The sequence below is a fragment of the Leucoraja erinacea genome, chromosome 9 (assembly GCF_028641065.1).
Source record: "Leucoraja erinacea ecotype New England chromosome 9, Leri_hhj_1, whole genome shotgun sequence".
Classification (NCBI taxonomy): Eukaryota; Metazoa; Chordata; class Chondrichthyes; order Rajiformes; family Rajidae; genus Leucoraja; species Leucoraja erinaceus.
Window position 1 is genome coordinate 21,063,395 of NC_073385.1, and position 18,849 is coordinate 21,082,243.

General features: G+C 46.7%; 1 protein-coding gene across 1 annotated transcript in view; it reads left to right on the forward strand.

The window, feature by feature from the left end:
- LOC129700106 (nesprin-3-like) overlaps window positions 1-14,832 on the forward strand; it is a 30,240-nt gene extending 15,408 nt beyond the window's left edge. Inside the window, exons 7-13 of the mRNA XM_055640307.1 lie at window positions 1,052-1,185; window positions 2,282-2,456; window positions 5,894-6,076; window positions 6,544-6,693; window positions 7,215-7,370; window positions 10,469-10,504; window positions 12,698-14,832. Of these exons, the coding sequence (XP_055496282.1) occupies window positions 1,052-1,185; window positions 2,282-2,456; window positions 5,894-6,076; window positions 6,544-6,693; window positions 7,215-7,370; window positions 10,469-10,504; window positions 12,698-12,892 (1,029 nt within the window). The 3' untranslated portion in view covers window positions 12,893-14,832. The remainder of the gene's footprint in view (window positions 1-1,051; window positions 1,186-2,281; window positions 2,457-5,893; window positions 6,077-6,543; window positions 6,694-7,214; window positions 7,371-10,468; window positions 10,505-12,697) is intronic.
- The last annotated feature ends 4,017 nt before the right edge of the window (window positions 14,833-18,849 follow it).

Consider the following 18,849-nt stretch of genomic DNA (forward strand, 5'->3'; position numbering starts at 1 on the left):
TTTCACTGCTTTCCAAATGACATCTTTAATAATCAACTCAAGCAGCTTCCCCACTACCGATGTAAGGCTAACTGGTCGATAATTCCCCGTTTTCTCTCTCCCTCCTTTCTTAAGAAATGGGGTTACATTGGCTACCCTCCAGTCCACAGGAACTGATCTAGTGTCGAGAGAATATTGGAAAATGATCACCAATGCATCCACAATTTCTCGGGCCACCTCCTTGAGTACTCTGGGATGCAGACCATCAGGCCCTGAGGATTTATCTGCCTTCAGTCCCAACAGTTTATCTAACACCATTTCCTGACTAATGTGAATTTTCTTCAGTTTCTCCGTCACGCAAGATCCTCAGTCCCCTAGTATTTCTGGGAGATTGTTTGTGTCTTCCTTAGTGAAGACTGAACCAAAGTACCTGTTTAACTGGTCAGCCATTTCCTTGCTTCCTATTATAAATTCACCTTTTTTCTGACTGTAAAGGACCTACATTTGTCTTCACGATTCTTTTCCTCTTCACATATCTAAAGAAACTTTTACAATCTGATTTTATATTCCCTGCAAGCTTTCTTTCATGCACTGTTTTCCCCCTCTTAATTAAACCCTTTGTCTTCCTCTGTTGAATTCAAAATTTCTCCCAGTCCTCTGCTTTGCTGCTTCCCCTGGCCTGCTCCCTTTGCTTCTCCTAGCTTTGCTGCTTCCTCTGCCCTCCTCTTCCTTGGATTTAACATTATCCCTAATTTCCCTCGTTAGCCACAGTTGAGCCGCCTTCCCCGTTTTATTTTTGTGCCAGACCAGGATTACAATTGTTGCAATTCACCGATGCGATCTTTAAATCTTTGCCATTGTATTTTGATGACTTATAGATTACTTATTTATGAAGAAAACAGAAAGCACGGACGAACACAGTGCAAGGATTTTGTTCCCCAGTCTGAGTTAATGACAGGGCAGAATTCAAGTACAGTGGGCACTGATTTTGTGGGTCGTATCACCCTCAGCTTTTTTCAGTCTGAGCAAAACATCTCCATTGTCACCTAAGCTTGTTCCTTTTCTGATTTAGATCACCAGATCTTCAGTTTTAACAGAGGAATCAAGCGTGGAAAATCTTCAACTGGAACTGAAAGAACTTGGCAGATTCACACAGAATGAAGATCTCTCTGCTAAGGTCCTGAACGCCACTCGGGAATATAACAGGTGAAATCACAGGCTTGGTTCCAAAGTTTGACGGTGCTTACAAACTATTATTCATTGTGGTTATGTGGGGGGGGTTGATAGGCAAATAATTGGAACAAAGGCCAGAGATTAAAACAAGGTGTGAAACAGAAGGATTGAAGAGTTGCGAATTGTGAAGCCAATGTTGCCTCAATGTAGCAATCGAGGAGGCCCAGGACAGGAAGGTAATTATAAGAATGTGAGTTTTCAGATGATTCTGCAATTGTGGGCTGCATCAGTGAGAGGGGGGGGGGGGGGGGGGGGGGGGGGGCGAATACAGAGGTGTAGTCAACAACTTTATAGAGTGGTGTGGGCTGAAAATCACCTGCAGCTCAACATTGATAAGACTAAGGAGTTGGTGGTGGACTTTGGTAGAGAAACACCCCTGTCCCCTGTCTTCATCAAAGGTGTGGATGTGCAGTTTACCAGGGAGTACAAATACCTTGGCGTGTACCTGGACAGTAAACTGGATTGGTCCAGGAACACTGAGGCCCTGTACAAGAAGGGACAGAGCCAGCTGTACTTTTTCAGAAGGCTCCCCTCCTTCAACTTCTGCCGTGAGATGCTGCATATGTTCTACCAATCGGTAGCAGCCAGTGCCATCTTCTTCGCTGCTGTGTGCTGGGGCAGCAGGGCGAAGGCTGCGGATCAACAAACTCATCAGGAAGGCTGGCTCTGGCCTGGGGGCGGAGTTGGATTCATGGAAGGTGGTCTTGGAGGGGAGGATGCTCCTCAAACTGCGGAGCATCCTGGACAATACTGTTCCCCCCACTCCATGTCACACTGGTGAACCTGAGGTGTACCTTCAGCAACAGACTGGTTCCATCAAGATGCAGTATAGAACGCCACAAGAGATCCTCCTTCCCTGTGGCCATCTCCCCCTTCTGTCGTGGGGTAGACGGACTTCCCCCCACCTCCCAATCTTTGCACATCTCCAATCCTTTCCACTCGTCACTTCAATTTCATGGATCTTGTGTTTTATGACTATTGGCAGATAAATAAAGTTCTTTCTTATTGAATTCTGTCCTTTCAATTTGTCAAATTAAATTCAACACATCTGACTTTTTGTTCCTTTCAGAGTGAAAGGCAAGATAATGAAGAGATGCAGTCAATTAGGAGAGAATCTTCGCCATGGCTTTCAGGGGCTGCTGAAAGAGTTTGAGCAATGGAGGAACAGCAGCAGGAATCTGCTGGACTCTTCCTTGGACACCAGCGATGAAACGCTGACCAAATCCCACATACAGCACATTCAGGTAATACAGGCAGCAGAAAGCAGAGACGAATATAGGTGTATGGTGAAAGTTAAAAATACAATGGCAAGATAAAAAGTGCAGTTAGAAGATGTCTGTGAAAATATGAAAAAAGCTCTTCAATATTCAATGAATTTTTGATGGGAAGTAGAATTAGAAAAAAGGGTTCAATTATAGATCCCAGCAACCCCCTGGGATTGGAGGGTAAATCCGATTGATTCCCGATGCCTTAATCAGTTGGAGGCCACAAACAGGTCCTTCAGCCCACCGTATCCATGCCAACCACCAAGAGTCTTTTACACCCCGTTTATCAGATTAAAACTTTTTCACACAGAGTTGTGAATTAGTGAATTCTCTGCCTCAGAGGGCAGTGGAGGCCGATTCATTGGATGCATTCAAGAGAGATTTAGATAAAGCTCTTGGGGCTAACCGAATCAAGGGGTATGGGGAGAAGGCAGGAACGGGGTACTGATTGTGGATGATCAGCCATGAACACAGTGAATGGCGACGCTGGCTGGAAGGGCCGAATGGCCTACTCCTGCACCTATTGTCTCTGTATCTATGTATCTGTTCTGATATGGTTATTGAACACCCTGTGAGAAGCTGCTTTATCCAAAACAAGCACAATGGATTCTCTGCTGTTCCTCAGCATTGAGGTGTAAGAAGGAACTGCAGATGCTGGTTTAAACCGAAGATAGACGCAAACAGCTGGAGTAACTCAGCGGGTCAGGCAGCATCTCTGGAAGAAAGGAATAGGTGACATTCAGGTTTGTCCTTGAGTAAAGACAGCATGTGAAACAAAGCATGACTTGCAGTACTATAGGCCCAAAGCTGGCAAGTCAGATGATCAAATAGTTTATTTTTGGCCAGCGGACAGATATTGTCCATTTTTCTAGTTACATCTTCAAAAAATTCCAGAAGATTAGTCAAGCATGATTTCCCCTTCATAAATCCATGCTGACTCGGACCGATCAGATTTCGACGGCGCGAAAGGCTGCAACATGGCTTTCCCACTTTTATACTTGATGCCCCAATTGATGAAGCAAGCAAACTGTCATATTCTGGACGACAGAATGTAGAACTAGACTTACACACTGGTTGCCTGGATCACGAGAGAGAGAGATTTATTACCCAGCATTCTCTGCTTATATCGAACTCATTAACATAAACATGAATATGTATGAATACATTATGCATACCATAAACCTTTGTCACTCTATCTTCTTCTGCTGCTACTGTCCGGGAGAAATGGACTTGAACCCCAAGGCCACACTGTTCATCAATGCTGCCGTAGTGGCACCTAGTGGTGGCCCTGGTAATGTGGAACCCTCGCTATTGGCTAACACGGTCACGTGAGTGGGGGAGCTTTTTTGCTGGTTTTATGTAAAACCATTCATTCGAGCTCCACGCGGTTGGAGTGAGCATCGTTTATTTTGGCTGTCAATATCGACTCGGGTAATCACTTTATTTTCGTTTAAAAATAAATAACTTTGTTATACCTGACTGTTTCGACTTGCCAAACTGGTGACCCCGTTAGTCCGATCGGTACTCGGACTCTCAACATCCCCGACACCCAGCTCCCCCAGCAAAACGCCGTGGGCCTGGAACTGCCTGTTTTCTGGGCAGAGCAGCCTCTAAGTGTGGTTCGCCCACATAGAGGCCCAGTTCCACCTTCGAAATATCGTTGCCGACGCCACCCGATATTTCTATGTGGTCAGGGCGCTCAGCAAAGAGACGGCCACGTGGTTGCTGCCCCACCTACAAAACCCACCGGCCATCGGCAAGCACGAGGGCTTCAAGGCCCTACTGCACCATACCTTCGGGCTCAGCCGCCGAGATCGCACCACCCGCCTGCTCCACAAGGACGGCCTAGGCGATCGGAAACCGTCCGCCTTGATGAGCGAGATGCTCACGTTGATGGACGGCCATCGACCCTGCCTGCTTTTTGAGCAGGCGTTTCTAGAGCAACTTCACAGACCCTATGCAGCTCGCCGAGCGGGCCGACGAATTGTGGCTCGCGAAACAGCAGGACGGCGGGTCCATACGCCGAGTGTCTGCGCCCGTGCGCCAGCAGCCCCACAGAGATGCCCGACCCTCTGCTACCGCAGCTGCCCACCAGAGACCGGGGTAAGCTGCCCCCCCCCCCCCCTGCACGTTTGCGGGAAATGTCTCGGCCGATTGTCAGTAATGGCTTTCGCGATCGGCCTAAACAACCGCCTCTACGTGCAAGACCGCCATTCAGGACTTTGTTTCCTGGTCAACTCAGGTCATTGTCAGCATCCTCCCCCCGACTGGGTTGGACACCCGTGCTGGCAAGCGAGGCCCTGTCCTGACTGCCGTCAACCGTAGTGCTATCCGCACCTATGGGACGCTGACCCTATCCCTCAACTTTGACTCCCGCCCATACGATTGGACCTTTACCGTTGCGGACGTGGCCCAGCCACTGCTGGGTGCAGACTTCCAGCGGGACTTTTCACTCCTGGTGGCCATACGGGGCAGGTGCCTCGTTCCACCGGCGGGCCCCAGCCCCAGGACCCCGTAACCCGCAGAACCCCCCCAGCCCGCAGCTGAACGTGGTGGCTCAGGTCGAGGGCTCGTATGCCACCCTGCTCGTGGAGTTCCCAGAGCTACTCACCCCCTGTTTCCGCGCAGCAACCCTCAAGCACGGGGTAGTGCATCATATCCCTACCACGGGACCGCTATTACACGCTCGGGCGCGCCGGCTCCCGCCCGACATGCTGCGCATCGCCAAGGAAGAGTTCAAACTGATGGAGCACATGGGGATCGTACTGCGCTCGGATACCCTGTGGACATCCCCATTACACATGGTCCATAAAACATCTGGGGGTGGAGACCATGCGGGGATTTTAGGCGCTGAACGCCATTATGACCGCGGACCTCAGCTCATCTGGAAGGAGCTACCTTTTTTTTTTAATGTAGACCTGTCCGCAGTTATCATCAGGCAGCATCTCTGGAGAACATGGAAACGGAGTGCTGGAGTGACATGGGGTGTTCATGGATGATCGGCCATGATCACATTGAATGGCGGTGCTGGCTCGAAGGGCATAAATGGCCTACTCCTGCACCTATTATCTATTGTCTCTGCAGAACATGGACAGGTGATGTTTCAGGTTGGGACCGTTCATCAGACTGCTATGTCCTGCTGTTTAACAACCTTCCTCACAATCTGTATTTCATCATTCCATACTTTGAATGATCTTCAAGATCTGTAATGTAGACAAAAATGCTGGAGAAACTGAACGGGTGAGGCAGCATCTATGGAGCGAAGGTCTCGCTGACGTTTCGGGTCGAGACGATCTTCTCAAGATCTGTAATGTAAATTGCAAATGAGATTGTTTCCAGGATTTCAAGCTGTAACTTGCCGAATAAATGTCTTGTTTGCTGCCAGCTGATCATTGGCTTGTGGTTCTTTTTCCCAGACCCACCTCACGTGCAGCAGTGAGCTCCAGGTGCAGCTCGGCAGGTTTCAGGGCCTTGAGGGGATGATGAGCAGCATCTTCAGCAGTGAGCAGACGGCAACGTTCAGCACTGAGCTGAGGGAGGCTGTGTGGCAACGAGAGTTCCTCACTGACCTCCTGATGAAGAGGAGGCGACAAATACAGGTATTAGCACCATCTAAACCATGTTGGCCATGATGGCAGATAACAGCAGTGGAGCAGTGTCCGAGCTTACGGAAAGACCATTCAGAAGCTTGATAATAGAGGGGAAGAAGTTGTCCCAGAGTTTGGTGATTCGCCCTTTCAAACCTTCTGCCAAACAGGAGTGGGGGGGAAGGAATGAATGACCGGCGTGGGACATCTTTGATTATATAGTCTGTTTGTCCAAGACAGCATGAAGTGTAGATCTAGCCAATGATGGGAATTTGGTCTGTGAGTGTAAGCATGTGAAACTACGTGGACAGTGCAAGGCAGGGAAACTGGCTTGATGGACGAGGGGGGCTGGCTTAATGGGTTTTGGTCGATGATTAGCTGATTGACCCTTTTACTGTGCTACACTTAACAATAAAAGACATTTGAAACCTTTAATTGCGGTGAATCCTGCTCCAATGGTTTCTGATGTTTGCTGATAGATGAATAATCAAGACCTTGCTGATCACAAGCTGTTGATGAAGAAGTTTGAAGATTGGCTAAAAACTGAAGATCAGAAACTAACAAACATTTTAGCTGCCCCAAATCCCTGGAGCAGCAAGGAGAGGAAGAGCAGGAAGCAAGGTCTGAAGGTAAGTGAAGAATGGCCAGTTGTTTGCGTGGACAATGCCAGCAACTGCATTAGCTTCGTATTTCATATTTCCATGTGATGTCGGCCGGGGGCGGTCAGACAGGGTGTCAGTGAGGACGGGGTGGTCAGTGATGGTCAGTGGCAGGGCGGTCAGTGGGACGGGGGCGATCAGTGACATGGCTGTCAGTAAGACTGGGGCCAGCCACTGCCCACTCTGCTGCCTAACCTGCTGAGTGGAGGGTTGGAAAGATTCGGAGGACTCGACAGATATGGACCCAGCGCAGGCAGTTAGGACTAGTGTACCTGGGACATGTTGGTTGGTGTGGGCAAGTTGGGCTGAAAGGCCAGTTTCCACACTGTATCACTCTATGACTAGTGTAGCTGGGACGTGTGGGCAAGTTGTGCTGAAGGGCCAATTTCCACACTGTTTCTGTCTTTACTGGGAGAGCCCTGCTGCCTCTGGGAGTGGAGAGTGATGAAAGCTTTGATCCTTTTCTCAAGTGAATGACGGCTTATTTCCAGGTGCTGAACAGTCATGTCCCTCATGGTCAGAAGAGTTTTGAAGAGCTGAAAAGTGCAGAGTACGCCGCTGTGAATGGAGAAGTGAAAGAGCTGGAAGATTTGCGATATCGCTGGAGCTTGTACAAGGCGAAGCTGTGTGAGGCGGGAGAATACCTGGTATGTCCTGACACGGCTCACAGGAACTCCACCAATTTCACTCTCAAAACGCTTCACTGGTTTTGGTTTCTTTGCGCGTAATGGACTTTCTAACCAAAACCTCTGGTGTTAGATATCAGTCTTACAGCACGGAAACAGGCCCTTTGGCCATTCCCATCCATGCTGACCCATCTAAACACGTCACATTTGCTTGCGTTTGACTCGTATTATCCTAAATCCTTCTTATCCACGTACCTGCCCAAACATCTTTTAAATTATGTTATAGTAACTGCCTCAACTACTGGCACCTGGTTCCACACTCACCAGCCTAAGGTTTCTATTCAATCTTGCCCCTCTCACCTTTATAGATATGTCACCTGTTCTTGATTCCCCTACCTTGGGTCAAACCTGCATTCACCCTATCTATTCTCATGATTTTATACAACTCTATAGGATCATCCCTCAGCCTCCTGCACTCCAAGGAATAAAGTTCAAGGCTGCCCAAAGTATCGCTCAGACTCAGACCCTTGAGTCCTGGCAACATCCTCGTAAATCTTCTCGGCGCTCTTTCCACCTTTGTTACACCATGACTAAAACTGACCACATTATTCCAAAGGAGCGAAGGGAATAGGCAACGTTTCGGGTGAGACCCTTCTTCAGACTGATGTGGGCAAGGGTGGGAAGAGGAAAGGAAGAGGAGCAGTCGGGGGTGTGGGCGAGCTGGGAAGGGGAGGGGAAAGAAGGAGAAACCAGGGACTACCTAAAATTGGAGGTCAATGTTCATACCGCTGTGGTGTAAGCTACCCAAGCGAAATATGAGGTGCTGCTCCTCCAGTTTATGGTGGGACTCAAAAGTCGGATTCGGAATGGGAGGGGGAGTTGAAGTGGTGAGCCACCAGGATATCAGGTTGGTTATTACGAACCAAGCTGAGGTGTTGGGCGAAGCAATCCGGCCTTTCTGTCCTGGGCCTCCACCATGGCACAGAGTGAGGCCCACCGTAAATTGGAGGAGCAGCACCTCATTACCCCAGCACCTTGGGTAGTTTACACCCCAGCGTTATGAACATTGACTTCTCCAATTTCAGGTAGTCCCTGCTTTCTCCCTCTTTCCCCTCCCCTTCCCAGCTTTCCCATAGCCCACTGTCCCCGCCTCTTCCTTTCTTCTTCCCCCACCCCCACATCAGTCTGAAGAAGGGTTTTGACCCAAAATGTCGCCTATTTCCTTCGCTCCATAGATGGTGCCTCACAGATGAGTTTCTCCAGTATTTTTGTCTACCTTCAATTTTACAGCATCTGCAGTTCCTTCTTAAACACTATTCCAAATATGTTCTCATCAATGTCTTGTACAACTGTAACATTACATTCCAACCTCTATACTGAATACCCTGACTGATGAAGGTCAAAGTACCAACAGCTACCTTTACCTATCTACCTGTGACACTGCTTTCAGGAAACCATGTACCTGTTCTCCTCAATCCCTCTGATCCACGACCCTGCCATTCACAATCAAGGTCCTACCTTGACTTCCCAAAAAACACCGCACACTTATCCATATTAAATTACATTAGCCATTTCTCAGGCTACTTGCCCAGCTGATCAATATCCCACCGATGACCATCTTTTCTCTCTAATACCACCCACTTTAGTGTCAGATCCCAACTCTACATTGGAGTAATGGAGCTTTGAACATTCAGTCGTTCTTTATTTCTTGGTTCTTTGTGGGTCAAGTATTCAAAGTGGTTCCTTTCTCTGTAACTCTCTACTATCTTGGGACTTCATGAAGCAGCTGTACAAGTCATTGGTGAGACCATACTTGGACGGTGACTGTGGTTCTGGTCGCCCAGATATAGGAAGGATGTCATTGTTAGAAAAGGTGTAGGTATGATTCACCTCGGCTTGAGTTATAGGGAGAATTGGGATTGGCTGGGTCTTTTTTCTTTCGAATGTAGGAGGCTGAGGGGTGACCTCATTGAACTGTACAAGATCATGAGAGATATGGATATAAGTGAACGCTCAGTCTTTTTCCCAAGTAGAGGATTGTAAAAGGCATAGATGCCAAGTTTGTAGGGACCTCGGGCGGAACATTTTACTGAATGTAATCCCTATCTGGAATGAGCTGCCAGAGGAAGCTATAGAACCAATCCCATGATGATCCAAGGATATTTGGACAGATATATGGATAGGAAGAATTTAGTGGCTGTGGGCCAAATGCACGCCAGTGGGACTAGCCTATAATGACATCCTAGTCAGCGTGGACGAGTTGGGCCGAAAGACCTGGTTCTATACTATACAGCTCTTTGACTCGTGTAGTCCCAATATGATGTTCTTGTATGTCAGTGAATAATTTGGTATGTTTTATCCAACTTCCCTAAAGCAATACAACAACTTTGTTTGTCCCGGGAGGGAATTGGTCAGCCAACAGTCATAGAACACAAGATACATGGAATTAAAGTGATGAGTGGAAAGTCCAGGATTGGAAATGTGCAAGGATAGAGGGGGAGAGGGGAGTCAGTCTACCACATGACAGAAGGGGGAGGGGTTGTACAGTTTGATAGCCACAGGGCAAAAGGTTCTGTGCTGCATCTTGGTGGAACCAGTCTGTTGCTGAAGGTACTCCTCAGGTTGACCAGTGTGTCATGCAGAGGGTGAGCTGTGTTGTCCAGGATGCTCCGCATTTTGAGGAGCATCCTCCCCTCCAAGATCATCTCCAATGAATCCAACTCCACCGCCAGGATGGAGCCAGCCTTCCTGATGAGCCTGTTAATCCTGTTGGTGTCCGCGGCCTTCCCCCTGCTGCCCCAGCACACGACTGTAGAAGTTGAAAGAGCGGAGCCTCCTCAGAAAGTCCAGAAAAATCTATTCAGATATCTATTTGCATGGAAGCAAATGAAGGTTGTTGCAACTTTTAACAGAACAACCAATGCAGTTATTACCTGTTATAATGTTGGAACTAAATAATTGCTGCCCTTGCTCATTTACATAAGGCATCAGAGATTGTAATAACTTGGTCATTGCAGCTTTGCCCCCACTGCTTCTTCGCTGCACGGACTATCTGCTCTGTTTCACTGACTATCTGCTCTGTTTCACTCTTTCTCCTTTGTTTGTGATTGTTTCTGCAGGTTCAAAGCCAAAATGAAGTTGATGAATTTAGAAAGGTAATTACACTTCTTTAAATCTTTGTGTTTGATTTGAATAAATTTTTTTTGTTTTCCTGTGAGCAAGTGTTTGAGGGTAGACAAAGTTATGAATGGAATACATAGGGTAGTTGGTGAGAAACGTTACCTAGACAAGGTGATCTTATGTTGACATGGTGTGTTTTGCACTGATGTGGTGATCCAGAAAACACATCACTGCATTTACTTTCAAGGCGCCCTCAGATTGTCCAAAAAGATATTCTTGAATTCCTTCTCTCCAGAGATGTTTATCTAATCAAGTTAGGAAAGGAGGAAGTACAATGAGATCTGGGTGTCCTTGTTCATCATTCACTGACAGTAAGCATGCAGGTACAGCAGGCAGTGAAGAAAGCGAATGGCATGTTGGCCTTTATAACAAGATGAGTTGAGTATAGGAGCAAAGAGGTCCATCTGCAGTTGTACAGAGCCCCAGTGAAAGCACACCTGGAATATTGTGCGCAATTGTGGTCTCCAAATTTGAGGAAGGACATTCTTGCTATTGAGGGAGTGCAGCGTAGGTATACAAGGTTAATTCCCGGGATGCCGGGACTGTCATATACTGAGAGAATGGAGCCGCTGGGCTTGTATACTCTAGAATTTAGAAGGATGAGAGGGGATCTTACTGAAACATATAAGATAATAAGGGTTCGGGCATGCTAGAGGCAGAAAACATGTTCCCGATGTTAGGGGAGTCCAGAACCTGGGGCCATACTTTAAGAATAAGGGGTAAGCCATTTAGAACGGGGATGAGGAGAAACTTTCATACAGAAGGTTGTGAATCTGTAGAGTTTACTGACTCAGAATGCAGTGGAGGCAAATTCTCTGGATGCTTTTAAGAGAGAGTTAGAATAGAGCTCTTTAAAGATAGCGTAGTCAGGGGATGATATGGGGAGAAGGCAGGAACGGGGTACTGATTGTGGATGATCAGCCATGATCACATTGAATGGTGGTGCTGGCTTGAAGGGCCGAATGGCCTACTCCTGCACCTAATGTCTATTGTCTGGCTGGTCTTTCTACTGAAACCCACAAACTCAGTGACCAGGAAGGACAAGGGCCATTAGCTTATTCAAACACCACCATCTGCAGGTGACACTCCAAACTGTACACTACCCCATTCTGGAAAGATATTGCCATTGCTTCAACTGGTCAAAAGCCTGGAACTCACTCCCAACAGCGCTGTAGGATTTCTTTAGCAGAAGATCAGAAGATTGAACCAAGGACAGAAGGGGGGACAATAATTGTTGGACGCAGACACTCAGATCTGAAAAATTGATTTGAAAGTGTTACTTGTTTTTCATGAATCAAGCTTTCTGTGCAAAGTGTTGGATCGGAGTTCTTGGCTCACCCTTGTGTGGGATTTGTTTGATAATGTCAGCCTCCATCTCCCTGTTTTTAAATGATTACACATTTGGCTGGAGTATGGACATGGTGAATGAGGCATCAGTGGCAGCTGCAGACTTGTCCCACCCTCTCATTTATTCTCCCCGCTTCCTTCTGGCAGAAAGTACAGAAGCTTGAAAAGTGCACAGCACCAAACTCAAGAACACCTTCTTCCCCTCTGTAATCAGGCTACCTTCTGATTTACCTCTACCCCATTGCGGACATTGGACTCTGTCTATGGAACTGATGCTACAATGCTGAGAACTATATTCTGCATTGTGAATCTTTCCCTTTGCTCTACATATGGTACTTGAGTTTGACAATTGTATTTATGAATGGAATTATCTGATCTGATTGGATAGCATACAAAACAAATCTTTTCACTGTATCTCACATGGTGGGGATACCAACTTCAGGACTGATGAGAAGTATCTACAGGGGATAGTTCACTCAGATGACGGAGATTGTAGCCTTCACATAGTCTGCCCTGTTTCGACAAATGCAATCAACCTGGCGTACACAATCAAATAAGATGAAATAGAACAAGTTGTCCTACAACTTTAGCCTATGCACAAAAAGAAGAAGAAGCACACATGACAATAATAAGCAGAAACCTAAATGGTTTGTGGCCATGTTTAACTAAATGCAAATATTTAATATTTTATGAATACTGTATTATAAAGCTTGATAATTGGTTATGCTAAACAAATACACTTTAAGATCCCTCTGCGTTTTGACTGGAATTGAATGTTATGCATTGCAACCAGTTTTTCTCTCTGCTTTGTTTCCCTGTAGGTGCCAGGAGGGATATGCAGCTATCTATCTCGGGCCTGCTGTGCAGCGCTCCCTCTTCAGTTGCTCCTACTCCTGCTACTGCTACTCGCCTTCCTACTGCCGCTCATCGAGGAACATGACAGCTGTAGTGTGGTCAACAATTTTGCACGTTCTTTCTACCTGACGCTCCGCTATCAGGGTCCTCCACCAACATAGCAGGCATGTTCTTCCTTTGTACACGGTAGCCAGCACAGGCTCTTCCTCGCAACCGTGTGTTCAGAGTAGCCAACCTGTCTTAGGCCAGTGGCCATTTCACCAGAGAGGCTGCTAAACGCACTTCATTCTCGTGTCATTGTGACAACAGTATTATCTCTTAAACCCAATTGTTACCATAGTGAGATCAGATTCATTAGTTCAGTTCATTTATAGTATTTAGCTAGTTTCTCACACGATAACTGGACCATTTTATAAAGATATTTTAACATTTATAAACCATAAATAATTTATTAGTAGGAATTATTAACCATTTTTAATGATCATGCCAATATTTGTGATTCAGGCCCATGTCTTGGTTTGAAACGGTGAAATTTGTAGAATCCAGGTATCTTTTCTGACGGGTCATTTTGTGAGATTGTGTTATTAATGGACATAAACTCCTCAATGTCTGTGAAAAGTTCCCCAAGCGAAGGTTTTCTCAACCAGCCAGCAGTTGTGATAAGTAGAAGTTACTCAGTTGAAGGGGAGTATAATTATAAACCTCATTCTCAATTGCATAATTAATGTTTAAAAATCTTAATGTTATCATTTGTATGGATTTTAACACAACATGATTTGGAACAGAGAGTTGGCCATGTTGCAGAATCACGCTGGAAGGAAGCAAGTGGTCATCTCCACTCCCCTGCTATTCCATGTTGTTCAAGCACATATTCTGTACATATCCTCTTCCCATTGAAAGTTATTATTTAATCTTACACACCGCTTTCAGGTAAAGCACTTCAGATTATAATTTGTTGCATTTTTAAAAAATCTCTGAAGAATTAGGTGGGCAGCAAAAATGATCTGGAATCCCCCAACTAGAAGGATGATAAAAATAGATTCAATAGCCTGCAACAGAATTGGATTTACATTTGAGGTATAAAAAGTTGCAGGGCTTTGTGGAATATGAACACTGGGAATAATTAGAAGGTTCTTGAATTATACTGGTGTAGATCTGGCTAGCGACAGCTTTATCTTAACATTTGTCCTATGGTTACTGAACTTCCTGGAAATATTTTATACTAGCGATAAATAGATGTTCAAATTCATCGTTAACCCTACACCTACAGTCTCACAGTGCCCGAAGTTTCATTGTTGGGACAGAGGGAGCAAATGTAGCAAATGCAGACCTGACACTGCTTCCACCAGTCAGCAAGATCACTGTGATGTCTGAAGAAGGGTCTCAACCCCAAACGTCACCCTTTCCTTCTCTCCAGACATGCTGCCTGTCCCGCTGAGTTACTCCAGCTTTTTGTGTGTATCTTCGGTTTAAACCAGCATTTGCAGTTCCTTCTTACACAGCAAGATCTCTGTGATCTATCCTCCCATTCCTCAACCACAGGTGCTGGATTGTAGAGTCTCAGCTTTGAACATTTTTAGTGATTCAGCATCTGCATTTAGCCGTTGGTGATTCCAATAATTCACTATGTCCCGAAGGATGAAATTCATAATATTGAGACTTAATGCAGGAGGAGGCCATTTGGCTAACTACACCTGCTGTACCATTCAGGCTGATCTGAGAGAGCTATCCCCTGTAGATACATCTCATCAGTCCTGAATGGCCGACCACTTAGTTTAATTGTTCGGGACAGAGGACAGTGCAGACAGAGGAATAGTTAATCATGGCACCTCCCCTCTTCCCGCCTTGTTAGAATTGTGTGTTTCAGTGAAATCGCCTCTCATACTTGTACTTGATGGCTTAGTCTGATTTTGTATGGCAAGCCAATGTCTCAGCCACCAGTATGATGCATCTTTGCTGCACTCCATCTGGAAGAAATCTCTGCTAGCTCAGGAGACTGAACCTGTTGACAGTTTTCCAGAATCTTACCAGGGCTTGAAATAATGGGAGCAAGATGTCTCCAGTTTTATACTCTGCCTCTTGCAATAAAGACCAAATACTATTTGCTTTTCTCATTGATTCTTGTGCCCGCATGTCAACCTATAGTGATTCACCTACAAGACATTTAGGTTGTTCTCAGCACCTACACCTACATCATGCTCCAAAGATTGAAAACAAAAGTGGCCGAACGTGCATATTTTCTCATCTTACTCCTCATTTGTCTGAACTGTTCCTTTGTCTTGAAATGAAGGCAATAGTTCCAGATTCATCCTTTTAATATTCATCTTCCTTAATGAGCATCTGATTATTTTACACTGTCGAGGGAACAAATCAAGTTGTTTCTCAATCTCATAAGGTTACTGTTACAACAAACAAGTGGAAAATTATCTTTCGTGTCTCGAATAGAGAGCAGACAAGTAGTCAGTGTTCCATGCTATGATCCCAACAAGGTTCTTGCAGATGAGTAATACAGCTTTTCTCCCACACAGGCTTGTAGGCGAGGAAACATGGAACTCTTAATGGTGATGTCTTGAGGACAGTGTGTATTGTGGTCAAGGATGTACTGGATGTTCTCAGGCGTATGAAGGCAGATAAATCTCCTGAGTCTGATTAGATATATTCGAGGATGCTGTGGAAGCTAGTGGAATTTGTTTAATGTGTACAGCATAGTTTCCTCGGGCAATATGTAGAGGACCCGACAAGAGAGACGACAAAGTGTGACCTACGAAGGACAAGTGACTGAAGTGTCTGTGGAGAGCCTTTTGTGAGCAGCAACTACAGTCTATTAGTTTTGTAAATAGTTTGTGGATAAGGACAGGGTGGGCCCACAAATCATAGTTCTGAATTGGGGCAATTAGGCAGGAACTTGCTAAAGTAGACTGGAGTAGGTTTTTTTCTGGAAAGTGTTTTATAAGTGCAATGGTGACTGTTCAGGCATGCATGTTCCTGTTAACGTGAAGGGCAAGACAGCTGGGAGTAAGGAAACCTGGAGGAAGAGAGAATCACGGTTCTGGTCAAGGAAATAAATGCATGGGACAGATGAGTCAGCTGGGATGAAGTATATCCCTGAGCATGGTTAAGAAGGAAATCAGGGGAACAAAAAGAGGGCAGAAGATAGCTCTGACAGACAATATTGAGGAGAATCTAAAGATATTTTACAGCTATATTAAGACTATAGGGCCTGTCCCACGGGTGATTTTTTCGGTGACTGTCATAGTCGTAGCAGGTCGCTGAAAAACCGGCAACTGGACCCCCCAACGACAATGTCTATGACAATGTCTACAATAACCTACCACCTAGACGACGTCAAGCTACGGCAAGCTGCCGACAACCGGCGACCTATTAGGACGTTCAACTACGACCACACCTACGACAACCTACGTCCACCCGCGACAAGCTACGACCCTGTCGGCTACAACTGAAAACAACTTAAAACAACTTAAGACAATTCAGTCGCCGGTACCTGTTGCCGATTGACGTAGGTAGTCACCGAAGTCAGCACCGGCGACAATCTAAGTCACCTAGCAACAACCTAAGTCACCTAGCGACAACCTATATCACCTAGTGACAACCTACGTTACCTAGCGATAACCTACGTCACCTAGCGACAACCTACTCCACCTAGCAACACCTACGTCACCTAGCGACAACCTACGTCACCTAGCGACAACGTACGTCACCTAGCGACAACGTACGTCACCTAGCGACAACCTACGTCACCTAGCGACAACCTACGTCACCTAGCGACAACCTACGTCACCTAGCGACAACCTACGTCACCTAGCGACAACCTACGTCACCTAGCGACAACCTACGTCACCTAGCGACAACCTACGTCACCTAGCGACAACCTACTTCACCTAGCGACAACCTACGTCACCTAGCGACAACCTACATCACCTAGCGACAACCTACGTCATCCTGGCGACAACCTATGTCACCTAGCGACAACCTACAACAGCACCCAAGTCGGGAGAAGTCAAGCTACACTCATTGGTGTCAAGCCAACTCACTGAAAATGTTTGAACATTTTGAAATCCAGCGGCGACCAGTAAAATGCTACGACTCTTTGGGCAACTGAGGAGACTACTCACGACCATACAGGCGACCATGTGGCGACAACCTAGTCACCTGTAGTCGCCTAAAAATAGCTTAAGTGGGACAGGCCCTTAAGTATGCAACCAGAGAGAGAAGAGGGCCTCTGAAACCTTTTAAAGGCACTTGGACAGGTTTGTGGACAGGTATGTGGATAGAAAAGGTTGACTGGGATGTGGGCCGAATACAAGCAAAAGGGACTTGCCTTGCTGGAGCATTGTAGTCAGCGGGGAAGAGTTGGGCTGAAGGGACTGTTTTACAAGCTGTTTGACCCAATGCGTCTACGAGGGATACAAATTCAATGTTTCTTAAACATGACCACACATGGGACTGGGTGGTGAAGAAAGCATTGGTTTGGGTATTGAGTACAGATAATATTTCCATTCCCCTTACCTACTCCAACCTCATCCCCTCTGAACGTACAGCCCTCTGCTCACTCTGCAGCAACCCTGACATAAACCTCGCTGACAAGAGAGGTACTGTGGTAGTCTGGCGTGCTGACCTCTACTGGTCTGAGGCCAGGCGACAACTCTCAGACACCTCCTCCTACTTATCCATGGACCATGACCCCACAGACAGGCACCAGGCCTTAATCTCAAACACCATTACTGATTTCATCACTTCCGACTCTGCCTTCCACATCCTCCAACCTTATCGTTTTTCAGCCCCGCACAGCCCGGTTTTACCTACTCCCCAAAATCCACAAACACAACTGCCCTGGCAGACCCGTTGTTTCTGCCTGCTCCTGTCCCATGGAAATGATTTCCATAATTTACACAGAGCTGACGTGGATTTTGAAGAAGCAGCAACAAGGAGAAGCAGGAAGAAGCACTGATTGGCTGGAGCCCGTGGGGGAGAAGAGGAAGTCACAAGGGACAAACAGTTTAAAACAGGAATTTGGTTTGTAAATTGGTAAATTAGGCAATTTATCTGTGAATATAAGCAAGACTGCTCTAGGGGAGCGGCCTGGTGAATAAAGTGTGAGTCTTTGGCTCGAGAGTCTTCAGCGAGGAGGCTGAGGGGAGGAGACTACGCAATATGCTGGAGAGGGAGAGACGAAAGAAGGAGATGTCAGGCAAGCTGATTCAGTGCGATGCTTGCAGTATGTGGGAGGTCAAGGACACTGCTGGTGCCTCTGGCTGCTACGTGTGAGAAATGCATCCAGGTACAGCTCCTGAAGGACTGTGTTGGGGAACTGGAGAAGCAAGTGGATAACCTCAGGTTTGCCCGAGAGGCTGAGTCATTCCTCGACGAGCCCTACAGCAAGATTGTTACACCTAAGGTACTGGAAGAGGGAAGGTGGGTGACAGTGAGAAACTGAAGTAAACATGGAATGCACAGGTCCCCAGGTGTTGTACCTCTTGTGAACAGGTTCACCCACTTAAAAGCTGTCAGGACAGAAGACGTTGACGCACTGAGCGGCTCACTGGCTTGCGAATAAAAAAGTACTGTTGAGCCGACAAGGAGGCCGACGTCAGGTGGTTGGAGACTCCATTGTGAGAGGTACGGACAGGGGTCTCTGCGGCAACAGACGGGATTCGAGGATGGTGTGCTGCCTCCCGGGTGCCAGGATCCAGGATGTCACGGACAGAGCGCAGAAAATCCTCAAGGGCGAAGGTGAACAGCCGGAATTTGTAGTGCATGTTGGCACAAACGATGTCGGAAAGAAGGGGATGAATATTCTGAAGCGTGACTTTAGAGAGCTCGGAAAAGTGCTGAAAAGCAGGACCTCCAGGGTGGTTATCTCCGGTTTGCTTCCAGTTCCTCGTGCTGGTGAGAGCAGGAACAGGGAGATCCAGGACCTGATTGTGTGGCTGAGGAACTGGTGCAGGGGGCAGGGATTTACATTCTTAGACCACTGGGATCTGTTCTGGAGTAAGGGGGAACTATATAAAAGGGACGGATTGCACCTTAACAGGAGGGGGACCGGCATTCTGGCAAGCAGGATTGCCACTGCGACACAGGTGGTTTTAAACTAAATAAG